Source organism: Prionailurus bengalensis, chromosome B1 (assembly GCF_016509475.1).
Source record: "Prionailurus bengalensis isolate Pbe53 chromosome B1, Fcat_Pben_1.1_paternal_pri, whole genome shotgun sequence".
Classification (NCBI taxonomy): Eukaryota; Metazoa; Chordata; class Mammalia; order Carnivora; family Felidae; genus Prionailurus; species Prionailurus bengalensis.
Window position 1 is genome coordinate 64,843,456 of NC_057344.1, and position 12,892 is coordinate 64,856,347.

At 37.8% G+C, this 12,892-nt stretch overlaps 1 protein-coding gene across 4 annotated transcripts in view; it reads left to right on the forward strand.

The window, feature by feature from the left end:
- The window catches only part of MARCHF1 (membrane associated ring-CH-type finger 1), an 889,798-nt gene that overhangs the window by 822,529 nt on the left and 54,377 nt on the right, over nt 1-12,892 (forward strand). For all 4 annotated transcript variants that reach the window (XM_043566174.1, XM_043566194.1, XM_043566163.1 and 1 more), the window contains one exon: nt 9,375-9,555. In XM_043566174.1, the coding sequence (XP_043422109.1) occupies nt 9,375-9,555 (181 nt within the window). The remainder of the gene's footprint in view (nt 1-9,374; nt 9,556-12,892) is intronic.

Here is a 12,892-nt window from a genome sequence, read left to right on the forward strand (position 1 = left end):
AAAAGCAGGTGAAGTAATTTGGATTTTATTTGATGATGATAGAGTTCTTGAAGAGTGACAGTATTTAAAATCTGAATAACTATGTTTTGAGAATGGTTTGAAAAGAGCAAAGACTTAAAGACAGTTCATGTACCTGTTGACAATTCAAAACTACTAGGGAGATAGCAGTAAGGATGAAAAGAAAGAAGATATGGAAAACACTGAGGGAGAAAAATATTGGCAAGTTGATGACAATTTGAATATAGAGTCTAAAGTATATGGGAGGTTCCAAGATAAAGGCAAGCTGAGAGCAAGATACTTAAGGAATGGCATCTTTGGGAAGAAAAGCTAGTTTAAGACATGGTGAGATATAGGAAGCATCAAGTGTCTTATTGAGGATACCACATTAATGAAGTTAGAGAACTAGCTGAAGTTTCTGGCTATTGGAGAGGCAGAGATTGGATCTATATCCAATAGATGTTTTAAAACCACAAGTCTAGGAGTAATGCTAGAAGATGAAGTACAAAACTCCCAGGACAAGCAAAGGAGAAATGCTAACCAAGGAGGGAGGGAGTGGAAATCAGTCTGTGGAAAATAAAAAATAACATAATTGCAACATTAGAAAAGAAATATGAGTTCATGTTGTTTAATTACCCTTGCATGAGCTCCTTTGACACAATGCCTGCCATAAAAATACCCTGCTTACATTTGAGTATTTTCTTTTTTTTCTGTTTATTTTTAATTTTTTAATGTTTATTTATTTTTGAGAGAGAGAGAGAGAGAGAGCACGAGCAGGGGAAGCACAGAGAGAGAAGAAGACACAGAATCTGAAGCAGGATCCAGGCTCTGATCTATGAGCACAGAGCCCAACATGGGGCTCGAACCTGCAAACCATGAGATCATGACCTGAGCCAAAGTCGGATGCTTAAGTAACTGAGCCACCCAGGCGCCCTGAGTACTTTCTTTTTTTTAATGTTTTTAAATTTATTTTTGATAGAGAGCACGAGCGGGGGAGGGGCAGGGAGGGAGTCCCAAGCAGGCTCCACACCATCCGCACAGAGCCTGATCCAGGGCTGGAACCTACAAACCATGAGATCATGACCTGAGCTGAAAGCTGAAATCAAGACTCAAATGCTTAACCAACTGAGCCACCCAGGCACCCCTATATTTACATACTTTCAATGATGGGAAATTTGCATTCTCCTGGGAGGAGTTCATTATGTCTTTGGAAAGCTCTAGGGTTGTATGTGTGTGTGTGTGTGTGTGTGTGTGTGTGTGTAGTTCATGGAAATTTGTTTCCTTTAACTTCTAATACACTCTTTTTTAATAATTTTTATTGTTTATTTATTTATTTTGAGAGATAGAGCAGGGAATGGGCAAAGAGAGAGAATCTGAAGCAGAGCCCAACATGGGGCTCGAACTCACAAACAATGAAATAATGACCTGAGCTGAAATCGAGAGTCAGACACTTACCTGACTGAGCCACTCAGGCGCCCCTGTTTCCTCTAACTTCTGTTCATTAGCTGAAGTTGTGGGACAAAATAAGACCAGCTGCCATTTCACAAAATAGCTTTTCACATATCTATAAACAGTTGTCAGGTAATTTCCCCTTCTTGCTTTTTTTCCTCCCTCCAAAATGTTAAATATGGGAATGAATAGTTCTCTGTATGTGTCCCAAAACTATCACACTCATATTTAGCTTGTTTTTATAGTTGACATATAACCACATTAGTTTCAGGCGTAAACAATGATTTGGTATTTGTATATACTGTGAAATGATCACAGTAAGTCTAGCTGACATCTACACTCATACTGTAAAAGGTGCCCCTTCGACTTACAATTTTTTTTAATGTTTATTTATTTATTTTCAGAGAGAGAGAAAGAGAACACAAGTAAGGAAGAGTCAGAGAGAGAGGAGAGAGAGAATCCCAAGCAGATTCCATGCCATTAGTGCAGAGCCTAACGCAAGGCTCGATCTCCCAAACCATGATATCATGACCTGAGCCGAAATCAAGAGCAGGATGCTTAAAAGACTGAACCACCCAGATGCCCCTGACTACAATTTTGGCTTTGTGGAAAAGACTTAGCCATGAATTTAGATATAGTGAATTCTAGATTATTTCCCTGTCATTTCTTACCGTGATATCTCACCTACAAAGTCATATCATGGTATCATCTCACCTATCATTTCTCACCTTCCTAGGCTCCAGAATCCTAACATCTTTGGTCTGTTCCCCATAAGTAATCACTATTTGATCTCTATAGTCATCTTATATGCCCTTCTAATTCCAATTTTCCCAAGTTTAAGGCTAGTAGCCACAGAAGCCAAAAAGGGGAAAGTTACAAAAAGGAGGGGTTAGCCAACAACAACAAAAAGAAAACCAGGAAAAATAAATAATTAGAAAAGGTTTTCAGACCTGACTGTATGGAGGGTATTGGTAGCTTACCGGAAAACCAATCTCAGTAGTAAGATAGATCTTCCTTTCTTACACTACAGATCTTTGAGACGAAGAATGACAGAGTCCTACAAATTGAAATGCAGACATGAAAAATTGAGTTGCTTTTATAAAAACATGCAATCCATTGCATTTATTACCTAGGAGCAATTTTTGTTGATTTTACTGATCACATATATATTGGCAATAATATCTTACTTGGGGATGGTGTTTACATTTTGTATCATATTCTCATATATCTTATTTGAGCCTTATAATAGCGATGTAAGATTTCAAAGATGAGAACACCAACTGTCTGAAAACTTGTCTGAGACCACCCAATATACAGATCTAAATACACTGCTTTGCCTACCTTTCCTTGAGACATGTCTGTGACTTGGCTGATGTAAGGATTCAAATGTGGTAGAAGCTAACTCACCTGTATGGAATCAGAATTTATGAACTTGGTCTTACGAGGATTGACTCTACCCAACTTACCAAACTAGCTGTTAAAAACACATAGCGCCATCAGGGCACCTGGGTGGCTCACCAAGAGCATCCAACTCTTGGTTTTAGCTCAGGTCATGATCTCACAGTGGGATTGAGCCCCAAATCAGACTCTGTGCAGACAGTGCAGAGCCTGCTTGGGATTCTCTGTCTCCCTCTCTGCCCCTCCCCTGATTTGCAGGTCAGCTCTCGCTCTCTCTTGCTCTCTCGCTCTCTCAAAGTAAATAAATAAACTTAAAAACAACAATTAGTCCCGGTACAGTGAAAGCAATGATATAGGTGAACAAAATTAGTAGTAGTACCAGTAGGATCCGAATATCCCATGATAAAATTAACAAATACTTGATTGCCTACAACATGCCAAGTACTGCACCTTTTTATCTCCTTTAATCCTCAGGGCACCTTAAGAGGTATTTTTTGCCTCATTTACACATGAGTAAACCATGTAAACTGAGAACCTCTCCAGTTTACTGGAGCAGAGAGCAAGCATGTGAATCAGGATTTGGTTTGCTTGTGAATCCCAAACACCAAATAACTTCTTTTTTTTTAATTTTTCTGTGATGGTGGGAATAAAAAGCAGCACAAAAAGGTTATTAATTCATCCTTGAAGGATATGAATATGCTCTATGTAGATAGTCTTTGTCCCATTTCCTCCCACTTTCAACATCAATTCTTCAGTATCATAACTTCCAGTCTCTCAAACCCATCCTTTCCCCATGATACATGAACCACAAGATGTCTTCACTCTCCTCCCAGCTCAGAGTCTAGACCTTATGACCAACTGTTTTCACACTGTGTTCCCTGATGCATTAGAATCCTTCACTCCTTTGTCCTTCCCATTTCTGACTTCCTGATCTCAAGATCATGCGTTAGATTGTGCTACAGTTGCTCTCTGACTGCTGAATGCTGCTGCCTCCAGTCAGTGTTAAGGATGTCCACTGTAAATTTGTGCTGTCTAATCTTACCAGGGACCTCACGGCTGCTCCCCGGTTCTAATAGTCATGCTTGAACAATTTCCCATCACATTCTCCAAGTGGCTTTTTCTAATTACTTACAGCCTCTCTAATACCTTAACCCCATGCCTTCCTGCCTTCTGTTGAACATACACATTGTCTGCTATGTCAGGAAAGATAAGAAGACCCCTCCCCAAACCCAGCTACTGCAACCCCTCTGCCTCCACCATTTTCACTTAGCATTTTCCCTCTACCTCTTGCTCACAGGGAAAGCGTGTGTTTACCTCCTGTGTATTTTTTCCCCATACTTTGTTGACTTCTCAAGAAATCTTCATTTAACAATGAGGTGTTCCCTTGCCTATTTTTTTAAACTTTCACCTGTCTATGGCCCCTTCAGTTCTGCTTATGAACAAGTCCAGGTTTTCCCTGTTAAAAATGAAATGAAATTAAAATTAAAAATTAAATTTTCTCTAGTCTGCTATTCTTTCACTGCTATGCTGTATTTCTCGAAAAGAGAGAGAAATTATATCTGTTCACTTGTTTACTTGAGCACTAACTTCTCATCCACTGCTTAATACATTTCAATATGACTTCCACCTACATGTATTCTAATCATTTTTAGCTTAGTAAAGTGAATTCTAAGAATGAATGCCAAAGTCTGAAGCATGATAATTAGTTTTGAGTAAAGATTAACACCCAAATTAAGTAATTACAAACATAGCTGTACCTGTAATGACTGTGCTCAAAGATTATTTAGTTGGGGAGGGGTATGGCACGGTGGAGGAGGTGGGGGGCCTTCTGTGCCTGGAGGGATGGTGGGTGCCAGCCGAGCCCCAGGCAGCCCCCTGTCCTTCCCGAGCCAGACCCCCGTTCTGTGACTTCCAGGGTAACCTGAGGCCCGTGCCAGGCAGAACCTCCATTTCCAGGCTGGGTAACAGTCAGGAGTGCTTGAGCCGAACTGAATGTTGACAGTTTTCAGGCATTTCTACCACAATATTGGAATTGAACACATTGGCCAAATAAAATTGAAATTTTACAAAAAAAAAAAAATGTAGGCAGGGAAGAGATGAGATAGATCAGAAAGATTTGCCAAAAGAAAAGGGGGGTGGGGAAGAGCATGGAATATGGGAAGAGAAGGTTAAGAGGCTGTCTCAAAATAATAGGGATGATTGCCTTTGGGAGTTACATACTGTAAATGGTCTCTGTTACCACAGATGGCATAGAATGCAAGTAAGGTCCCCTGCATCTCTACACATTCTGCAGACTGAGGGGCTCCAGTTTCCTCCCCAGAGTCACAACATTGTTTCAGATTCTTTTTTTTTAAACCTTTTATTTATTTTTGAGACAGGAAGAGACAGAGCATGAACGGGGGAGGGTCAGAGAGAGAGGGAGACACAGAATCTGAAACAGGCTCCGGGCTCTGAGCGGTCAGCACAGAGCCTGTCGCGGGGCTGGAACTCACGGACGGCGAGATCATGACCTGAGGTGAAGTCGGACGCTTAACCGACTGAGCCACCCAGGCGCCCGTTTCAGATTCTTAATACCTAGGTGATCGTAATAGTTGCTCAAATGCGTACCTGCCTCCAGGTTCTTTTCTCTCCTTGGTAATTCACCCCACATGCTGATGCTATTGTCTGATTTTCTTTGAGTATAGCAAGAACTAAAGAAAATGTGAATGAATGAATGAATGAATGAATGAAAAAATTCCCAAATTACATGATCAATATGACCTTCATGAAGATTTTTTTCAGTGATAAATTATTTTTTTAAAAAAAAGAACTTACGCAGAGAAAAAATACTATTCTACCAGAGCCAAGAAGCCTTGGCAAGAGAGGGGGTTGGGAGCAGTGGAGGTCATTTTAAGATCTGTGAAACCAAACCAAAACAAAACAAAAACCTGCTTTTCTTAAAACTTAAACATTAAGGAAAGGACTAAGCATGCACACACATACACACACACACACACACACACACACACACAATTTCCAGAATTTAATTTGCTAAATACTATTTGGTGGTCTGCTTTTCACAGAAAGCTAGAGGTTACATGGAAGTAGAAGTTTATTCAAGTCATAAATGGTAAAAATCTCAACGTCTACCGATTAGACTGTAAGCAGCCAATTAAAAAAGTAGAGTGCAAATAAAATTTGTGAATTCAGCTTATTCTTGTCACTAGGTGACAGACACCTATGTCAATCACCAATAATTTTATAGAATCACTCAGTTCCCAAGCTTTTATTTCCCATAAGATAAAAATGCATTGAAATTATGAATATTTTACAATGCAATTTTATTATTAAAATCATTTTCTCTGCACAATTATTCTGTTGGAAAAATCATGTCTATGTTTTATTACCATGCTTTCATTTATAATTTAGCAGTTGTGGTTAGTGTAAAATATGTCAGTTTAAGAATTAATTCTTTTCATAATGGCATAATATTATTTTTTATTTCTAGTAGATATTTGAAGCTGGTATTTAGTTCTTAAGTTCGTTTTCAACAATCTATCTCAACATGATTTGAAAAGAGTCTTGGGGTTCAACTTGGGTTGGGATAATTTAGCAAAGGTGCAAAATGCTAAAATCATGTAAAAATAAGTCTCGTGAAATAGTAATGAAAACGAAATAAGCTTTTGATTTTCCCTGTGAGAGATAACCTTAATTTTATGAAGAAATGAAATTACTGGTGATGCTTCAGGTAACAGTTTCTGCAAAAGATTTTAGAAAGGAATATGTAGGACATAGGAAGTTGAACTACAATCAGTAAACTGTTCAGGTCAGGTTGAACTCAGTAATCAACAAGTTCTTTGTTTAAATCTTCTTATGAATAAATTACTTTTTTCACATCAGTAAAAAAAAAAAAATCAGACCTCAGAATCATGCTGGCAGCTGTGCAGCAGTTGATGTGGTCTTTTTTTAGTAAAGAATTATCAGATGGCATTAATTGCAAATTTTTCTATTTCAAATGAGAGATTTTGCCGCTCTCCCTGCAGACTGTTCATGGATCAGCAGGCTTCAATGCCAGGCCAGGAGAGACTTTTGTTTTTATTGTCTGCTTCTCTATGTAACCTTTACTTCAACTTTTGTTACTTGCAGTTGTTGGCGTAATATATTTTGTAAACTTCGTTTTATTATTGTTGGTAATAATATTCAGGTACTGTCTTTAACTCAGAATCACCATATTTAAGGCAAGGGTAAGCAAATGTTTCCTGTAAAAAGGCAAGTAGTAAATATATTAGTGTTTGTGGCCATATGGTCATTGCAGCAACTCCGAATTCTATAGTTATAGTACAAACACGGCTCTAAACAGTACATAAACAAATGTTTGTGGGTGTGTTTCAGTAAAACTTTATTTACAAAAACATGTGGCAGTAAGAATTGGGCCATAGTTTACTGACCCCTAACCTAAAGGAGTATCTTTGTGTGGATGCAGAGAGATGAGAGGTTCAAGGACATGAGAAATATCAACCTCTCATGCTATATAATTCATTAGGTTTCAGTGGCTCCAAAAATAAATATTGCAAGCAAATGAAGTGCTATAGAAATCCAGATTTGCTTTCACTGTTTGGTCTTATAAGTTATAGTTTGTTAATGAAATAATCTTACTCAACAAACATCTACTGAGCACCTATCATGAGATTAATACTCTATTGACAAATGTGATACAAAGTATACACTTTCATATTAAAGAATAGACTCTCAGTAATTTTTAATTTTTCCCCAGCACATCAGCCTCTTATATATGCTGCTATATCCAACACTACTACTTTCTACCTCAGTTCAGGAGAACGAGGACTCTGACTTTGAACTTCCTTAGGCTCTCATCTCATCACTCCCACCCTAAGGACTTCAGAAGTCAGTGTTCCTTTTTTATTATATTATTTTTACTTAAGAAAAAGAGATTCAAGGAGTTCCTGGATGGCTCAGTTGGTTAAGCACCCAACTCTTGATCTCAGCTCAGGTCTTGATCTCAGGGTTGTGAGTTCAAACTCCACACTGGGCATGAAGCCTACTTAAAAAAAGAAAAAAAAAAGAAAAGAAGAGAAAAAGAGATTCAAAACTCTAGTGTACTGTGTCATACTTCTTTATTTTGAGCTTAGGGAAGGGCTTGGTTTCAATTCCTGTATCTTACTGCAGTAACAATTAGAGCAACCATTTCATTTCCCCTGGGAGACAGCTGAGATTGATAAATACGTTTTAAAAATCCATTCTTTAAAACTTATGCTTCTGGAGAATAGGGCATATAGACCTAAAAGGAAAGAGCGGCAATTCAAACATTCTTCAAGTCTGCCGCTGTGACTCAGCTCAAAAAAGTAACTCTACAGATTTTTTTTTTGAAATGCGCCGTTCATATTTTTAAAAGATTTCAAAAAACACTTCTAATCAAATTTATTAACAACTTCTAAATCACAAGCATTATTGAAGTACTGAGATTTGAATTACAATCTTGAGGTATGAAAAGCTTATCCCATCTAATGTGGAAATAAACTTTTTTTAATTTGTAGATGAACATAATGAAGATTTCATAGACTGTGAGTCTATGACATTCAAGTTCATAAGAATTCAGTAAACCAGTTGAATTCTGAATTCCTTGGAAGATGTAGTAATTAACATTTTAAAGCGATAGAATTCACTGTACTTGAACTTTATGCGACCAACAATCTTTGTGACTGTTAAACAATGGTGATTATTGACAGTTTAGGTCATTAATTGGGACCAAATATATGTGCATCTTCCTGGGAAAATCTTTGTAATATTTCCAATCTGAACTTTCTTTTTTTTTTAATTTTTTTTCAATGTTTATTTATTTTTTGGGACAGAGCATGAACGGGGGAGGGGCAGAGAGAGAGGGAGACACAGAATCGGAAACAGGCTCCAGGCTCTGAGCCATCAGCCCAGAGCCCGACGCGGGGCTCGAACTCCTGGACCGCGAGATCGTGACCTGGCTGAAGTCGGACGCCCAACCGACTGCGCCACCCAGGCACCCCTCCAATCTGAACTTTAAATACTCACTTTATTCTTTGGTAACATGTTAAAATTTTTCAGAATTCTTCCACATAGATACTAAATTATATATCATGCTTCTATAAAGCTGTCACCAAAATAAAACAGCAAAATTATCAGGTTAAAACATTCCTCACAATGCTTGTATATATGAAATCAAGCTGATGCTCACAGACACTGACGTATTAAATAGATTAAGCTGAGGATATGCCTCAATAGTTGTGCCGTTAAAACTGGCATTAGTATCGGAATGATATGATAGTGCATTTTTGAGTTACTAGTATCTAATGCTTAACAATATGAGCATGAGTAGCAAGTGAAAGGAAATTAATATTGGGCATAGATTCCATTCTAGCATCAAGTTGGAGTCAAATGTCCATGCTTTCTAATTCTTAGGTTGCAGTTTCTAATACAGTCTCGTATGAGTGAGGGAAGTAATCCACTGGGGAGCAATGTCCTCTGGGAGAGCTCATCCTGACTGCCTTGTCCTTCCCCAGGATCTGTCACTGTGAGGGGGATGAAGAGAGCCCCCTCATCACACCCTGTCGTTGCACCGGCACCCTGCGCTTTGTCCACCAGTCCTGCCTCCACCAGTGGATCAAGAGCTCAGACACGCGCTGCTGTGAGCTCTGCAAGTATGATTTCATCATGGAGACTAAGCTCAAACCCCTCCGGAAGGTATGGTATTGGCAGGAGTTGGTTTGAAAGAGAGCACTTGCAAGCAGGCATGTTTTAAGAATCCATTTCTTTCCCCAATAGAATTTGGTAATATGCTAATAACCACGTAGATACATGTCTTGTGTTGGGCTCAGTATGTAAAACATCCAAGTGTTTGCAAATAATCCTTTATCTCCGTTTTAAGTACTGGGCCTCGGATTTTATGTCAATTCCTCCAAATTAAAAAAAAAAGCGTGTGTGTGTGTGTGTACGATGTATGTGTTTGTGTGATATATATATATATATATATATATATATACACACACACACACAACAAATATACTAGTAATTCGGAGAATTGAACGGATGGAAACTTGAGTACATGGTACTTACTGAGATCAATTCTCTGGAAGGTTAGAATAATAGCTTACATTAAATAATATGAACTCATCTAATTTCTTGATAATCAGGCATTAGGTAATAGAAGAGAATGTTTTCTTCCATAAGATGTGAACTCTTTCTTTGGCCTTTATTTGGGGATTTTATTTAGTTCATGTATAATTACAGTAGATAGAAAAAGTATTATATTCTATATTGTGCATCAAGCTGTAAGGGAGATGTAAGTATATTTTTATCTATAAAATGTAGATAATCTTAAATATAATCTATAAAATAGATAATCTATAAAATAGATAATCTATAAAATATAGATAATAACTTAATCTTCAAATTCCTCATTTACATTTCTCTAAAGAAGGAAGGTAAGAATACAAGTCAAATATAATTAGCATCTCATTCAAAGCTAGCAAAGGACAACTTGGGAAGGACACAAATGAAGACCATGAACTTTATGTAATTCATGCCTTATAGTTGTGGCCCTGGATTTTAGCATGTAACTTCTCTTTTTACCGAACTTCAGCCTTACATATATGGATGTCTCAATTTCCAAAGGAGAGTCTAGAGACTGCAATTTAAATGATGAATGTGCCTAGAGCTGCTTTTTCATTTAAATTAAATGCAAAACAAAAGTGGATGAAAAGAACATTGCTTAGAAGTAAACATGAGGAGGGGCACCTGGGTGGCTCAGTTGGTTGAGCCTCCGACTTCACCTCAGGTCATGATCTTATGGTTCATGAGTTCAAGCCCCACGTTGGGCTCTGTGCTGACAGCTTAGAGCCTGGAGCCTGTTTCAGATTCTGTGTCTCCCTCTCTGTCTGCCTAGCCCCTGCTCATGTTCTGTCTCTCTGAAAAATAAACATTAAAAAAAAGAAAGAAAGAAACATGAGGAGGTCCAGGATGAGGAGGGATGTAAAGCAAAAAAAGAATATTCCAATAGGATTCTGATTGGTTCCTGCCCATTGTAATTCTTCATTCATTCTGTAAATCCTGGAAAGGGAAAGTAGCATTTCTTGCCTTTGCACAATTTTGATTTTTAAAGTCTCCAAATGGTTTATAGATGTCAAAACTGATGTTCAAAATGCCTTTGGGCTATGCAGTGTCTTTTTTTAATATATGGGGTAACTTGGGTGACAAAAGGTGGCACTCTGTTCCTCCAGGTCCCAGAGCAATCAATGCCAGAAATAGAAATGGACCCTTACTCTTTGTCCTTTGCCTCATCCATTGAACAGATGCTGTGTGATGTCTGGAGTAGCTAAATAACACATTGTGCTCTGTGATTCTGTAAATTTCTCTTCATACCCCTCAGGGAACTACAAATTGTTTCATAGCATCTGTAGATTTCTCCATGGGTTTCTTTTTTCAACTTGCATCCATATAAAATTTTCATTTCAACTTTGTCAAGTGTAATATTTCATTTCAAGAGCAACAATCTAGGATAAAAAAAATTCAGATTTTTCTCTTCTTCATGCTATCTATCCCTCCCCTATTTTTGTGTAATAAACATTACACGATGCTGTATGGAACTTGAAAAGTCTTCTTCTACCTTCAGATTTTGTGGAATCATCCCTTATATACGACTTTGATCCTTTCTTAGTATACCATTCCCAATAATTTACAACCTTATCACGAAATCCCTTTCTTCTCAGCTAAACCACTTAATAAACCAGAGAATGGCAGTGAATACATCTGTCTTTTTTATTCTTCTTAATAATGAATATGTTGTAGCAACCTAGTGGGCACCTACTAGCTGTCAATTCATGAAATACCCTACTTTCTTTTTAAAAACATTTCCTTTGTCATAAATATTAATGAAGGACAGCATCTCAACATCCGCCAGTTTTAATAGCATGTGTATATGTATAAAGGATGTTAGAATCTAATCCAGAAGTTGCTTCCTGACAGCCCACAGATGTGTTTTATTTGACCCACGGGCCTTAAAATTTGAATTAGTTATCAACATTTAGATGTGTGATTATTTCACGTAAAATTCCACATATTTGTATTTGTTTGAAAACCTACAGTATCTAGCTTTACTGGAACCACATTTCCATAGGGCAACATCTAAGGGATAGCTAAGTGGAGCTAAATGGTGTTTAGTGCCTTTAAAAGGCTATTTGCATTCAAGTTCTCTGAATTTCTCACTGTCCCTCCCTCTCTAGTCCTGACACCTTGTGCCATCCCCACTTATCTTTTTTTTTTATTTTTTTAATGTTTATTTATTTTTTGAAAGGGAGACAGAATGCAAGCAAGGGAAAGGCAGGGAGAGAGGGAGACACAGAATCTGAAGCAGGCTCCAGGCTCCAAGCTGTCAGCACAGAGCCTGATACAGGGCTGGAACCCATGAACCATGAGATCCTGACCTGAGCCAAAGTCTGAAGCTTCACCGACTGAGCCGCCCAGGCCCCACCCTCATTCCCACTCATCTGAATGCTTCTGTGGCTCTAGTGTTAGGATCTGAATTTTCAACTCCTGATCTAACATGAGCCCTAGATATGAGAAACATACATTCTGTCTCTGTCTCTATGATTTATAGGTTTTAAAAACCTAGAAGTATTCCAAACTTTTACTTTCTTCTTTAAAAGTATGTGGCATTAGCATAATACTTAAATGACACTATCCAAAACAACTTCAGATTCTGAAGTGATATGAACTATACAGATATAAGGCATGTGTAAACTGTTCTAGATGGCTTATTTTGATGGCACTAAGATTCATCAACAGTTTTCTTTTGATAGTTTTTAATTGGTCATTACAAATGACAGGTATAGCATTTGGTTAGGATATATACGAAGTACATTCCATTAATTGCTCTCAACTCAGTAATTCCATTACAGTTTATAACGTTCTAAAGACCAGCCACATGAAACAATTAATTTAGCTAATTATTCTGAATTTCTACCATTAGCCAATACAGGCAGGAGATTCTGTTTAGATAAAATGGCTTCTTAAAGTAGAAAGG